Source organism: Alligator sinensis, unplaced genomic scaffold, assembly GCF_000455745.1.
Source record: "Alligator sinensis unplaced genomic scaffold, ASM45574v1 scaffold29_1, whole genome shotgun sequence".
In the NCBI taxonomy this organism is placed as follows: Eukaryota; Metazoa; Chordata; order Crocodylia; family Alligatoridae; genus Alligator; species Alligator sinensis.
This window is the reverse complement of record NW_005841933.1, coordinates 1,947,936-1,951,118: the sequence shown is the minus strand read 5'-3', so window position 1 is coordinate 1,951,118 and position 3,183 is coordinate 1,947,936. Positions and strand designations below refer to the sequence as shown.

The window sequence follows — 3,183 nt, the reverse complement described above, 5'->3', positions numbered from 1 at the left end:
GGGGCCCGGCCTGCAGCTCTCCCGGCCGGCCGGCCGCCACAGCCCGCCACCCGCGTACCCCCGGGGCCGCGAGCGCAGGCGCCCTCCGAGCAGCGGCCCCTCCTCGCCACCCAGGCGCCGTGGCTGCCCTGAGGCGATGACTCACCATCGCGCAGTTCAGCTTCGCACCCAAGACCCCGGCAACCAATAGCAACCCCTAATACAGCAGGGACAGCTGTGACAACGCCTCCTTAAATAGCCTGCGGGGTGACCACCCCTAGACGCGGGCTCCGCCCATGGGCGGGCTTTTCCTCCGAGCCTGGGGCTTGCGGCGGCCGCTTCCTTTGAGGCCTCGCAAGGGGCTGGGGGTGGAGAAGGGCTGGAGCTGCGCAAGGACTCCGAGCTGGGAGGGGGCGAGGGCTCTGCCCTTTGCCTCCCTGTTCAGGCCCCTGTGTCATTCTGTGTCCAGCATCTTCTCAGTGAAAAAGACACAGGGTGTAGGAGGACGGCCCTGTCCCCTGAGAAACTTCCTTTTTCCTTGGGGGTCCTTCTAAACAAATGAGGCTGAGGGGCACTGAGTCTCTTTCTTCACTTTCCCAAGTCATAGTCCACCTGTTGTGTTTTCTAGCACGCTCCAGGGGAGGGTGGCCTCGAGGACAAGCTATACCCAGCACACTCCCTCTCCTCAGCTGGACGGCTGAAGGGAACCACCGATGGTTACAGCATACTTGAACTTTAATAAGGGTTGTACAAGCCCCATGTGATTGCCTCAAACACATTGGAGAAACTGCAGGCTAGACAAAACTGCCATGAACTACCTGTTCGAGCGCCGCAAGCAGACGGTCATAACGGTCAGATCCATGGCAGGAGGTTTCGAGGGGAGCCCACCAGGGTACGTCCTGGGCCTGGTGCCCTTCCACGTGTTTGGAACAATTTGGGTGCTGGAATGGCGCTTCCTGAGCAAACCTGCCGGTGACGTGAAACTGGGAATGCAAACACTGAAAGACAGGAGCATGATTCAAAAGTCCCCGCAGATTGCAAAGCTGGGCTGAAGCAACAAGATGAAGTTCAACGCTGACAAATGCAAGGTGCTGCACCTTGAGAAGAAGAATAAACAATAACACAATTATGAAAATGGGTGACAACTGTCTGGATGGCAGCACTATGGAGAAGGATCTGGGAGTCTTGGTAGATCACAGACTGTATAACTGCAGTGCGATGCAGCTGCTAAAAAGGCAGAGAGAGCTGGGAGAAGAGCTCTGCAGCCCAGGGCAGGTGGATATTGGAGAGGACCCTGCTCAGCAGCAGAATGAAGTAGAGCCCTGCAACCAGCTTAGTTTTGAAAGAAGGTTAGAGCAACTGGGATCAGTTTATCATGGGAATACAGAAAGAGGAGGTCTGGTTCTCCAGATAGAGGGGATTTCAGGTAGAGTCATGCCCAGGTTGCAGAAAACAGTGGAGGGAATTTGGTTTTCCCTGTGCTTCTGGGCTTTACTTGGTTGCCACATGGGACCAAGAAGGAATTTTCCCCCCTCAGTTTCTACAGGGGTATGTGTGTGTGTGGGGGGGGGGGGGAGTTGTTTGCTTGTTTTGTGAGGGGGAATTGCCTTCCTCAGAAGCAATAGGATTTGGTTCCACTGCTGCTACTTGAACTAAAAGCCAGAGGTTCCTGATTAAAGGGCTTGCCCTTCCTCTCAGAGTCAGCCTTACCACCACATTTACGATCAGCAAGGAATTTTACCCTACAGTCAGTTTCATAGTTAGTAGGGTCGGAAGGAACCTGAGCAGATCATCAAGTCCAACCCCATGCCATGGCAGGAAAGAGTACTGGGGTCAAACGACCCTAGCAAGGTGTTCATCCAGCCTCCTTTTAAAGACCCCCAGGGTAGGAGCCAGCACCACTTCTCTTGGAAGTTGGTTCCAGATCCTAGCTGACCTGACAGTGAAGTAGTGCCTCCTGATATTTAGCCTGAATCTACCCTCTGCTAGCTTGTGACCGTTATTTCTTGTCACTCCTGGGAGTGCTGGGGGGAACAGGGACTCTCCCAATGCCTGCTGGTCCCCCCTGACTAGTTTGTAAACAGCCACTAGATCCCCCCTCAGCCTTCTCCTGTGGAGGCTGAACAGGTTCAGGTCCCTTTAGCCTCTCCTCATAGGGCCTGCCCTGCTGACCCCTGATCAGTCAGATTGGTACAGACTGTGGGGGTGTCGTCTTCCTCAATAGTTGGATACATGGCCCTCTTCCTTGGATCTCTTAAGTGCATTTTAGCAATGCTTGTAGCAGCGGGACACTGATAGCCCTTGTTCCCCTTCTTTAGCTGTAGCAGGTTAGCATGCTCTTGTTGTGTAACCAGGTTAATTGTAAAGTTGTAGGAGTAGGTTAGACAAGCACTTGTATGGGGTTGCCATGTTAAATGACCTTGGTTATTTAGCAGGGGGTGATATGACAAGACCTCCTGAGGTCCCTTCCAGCTCTTTTTTATCTATGACTTTATAATGAGAATACTGTACGAGTTGATAGCTAAATTTTGAGATGGATCTTTTTGCACTGAAATTGAAGGGAGTTCTATTACTAATTTAACTGAAATTAATGCTTGTTCAATTACTGTGAATCTGTGCTGATATCTATGGGCTTCCCACAGTGAGGCATTGCTGAAGTTCCTCTACTATTGGAATAATGGTGCGATTCATTGGTATTAACTATGGATGCCTGTTTAGAGAACATGTTGCGATCTTTTTAATATACTGCTACTCTGGGTTGGAACAGTCCCCATATATTTCATATTGTTAACATCTTATTGAAACTCTTATGAACTCCAGGCCTCAAAATATGATTGGACAAATAAATTATTATTTTTTCCACCAGAAAATGACAACACATTACATCTTCAAAAATATTTCAAGAAAAAAATTCAGATCTTAAAATGATCAGCTAAAATCAATGATAAAATTCCTCACTTCATGGTATGATTCTATTGAATAACTTAGGTATATTGTGTATGATTGTTTTTCATCTGTTCAGAAGCTTCTGGCCTTAACCCTTTTCAAAGCTGAGGACTGGACTAGGATCAATATATCCTGACCATAAAAAATGAAATCAAATATCCACCGGAGAAATCTTGTTGAAGCCAATGGGAGTAATTATTTGATGCTTAAAAATAAGCGTGTATATTAGTCTCACACAATTGGTAGATGTATTCTTAA

The 3,183-nt window shown here is 49.1% G+C and overlaps 1 protein-coding gene across 2 annotated transcripts in view; it reads right to left on the bottom strand.

Annotated features, from left to right (window-relative positions):
- The window catches only part of DAZL (deleted in azoospermia like), a 30,544-nt gene extending 30,246 nt beyond the window's left edge, over nucleotides 1-298 (bottom strand). The window contains exon 1 of one of the 2 annotated variants that reach the window (XM_025198970.1): nucleotides 146-298. In XM_025198970.1, the coding sequence (XP_025054755.1) occupies nucleotides 146-148 (3 nt within the window). In that variant the 5' untranslated portion in view covers nucleotides 149-298. The remainder of the gene's footprint in view (nucleotides 1-145) is intronic. The other variant, XM_006019571.3, reaches the window with a different exon arrangement.
- Between the last annotated feature and the right edge of the window lie 2,885 nt (nucleotides 299-3,183).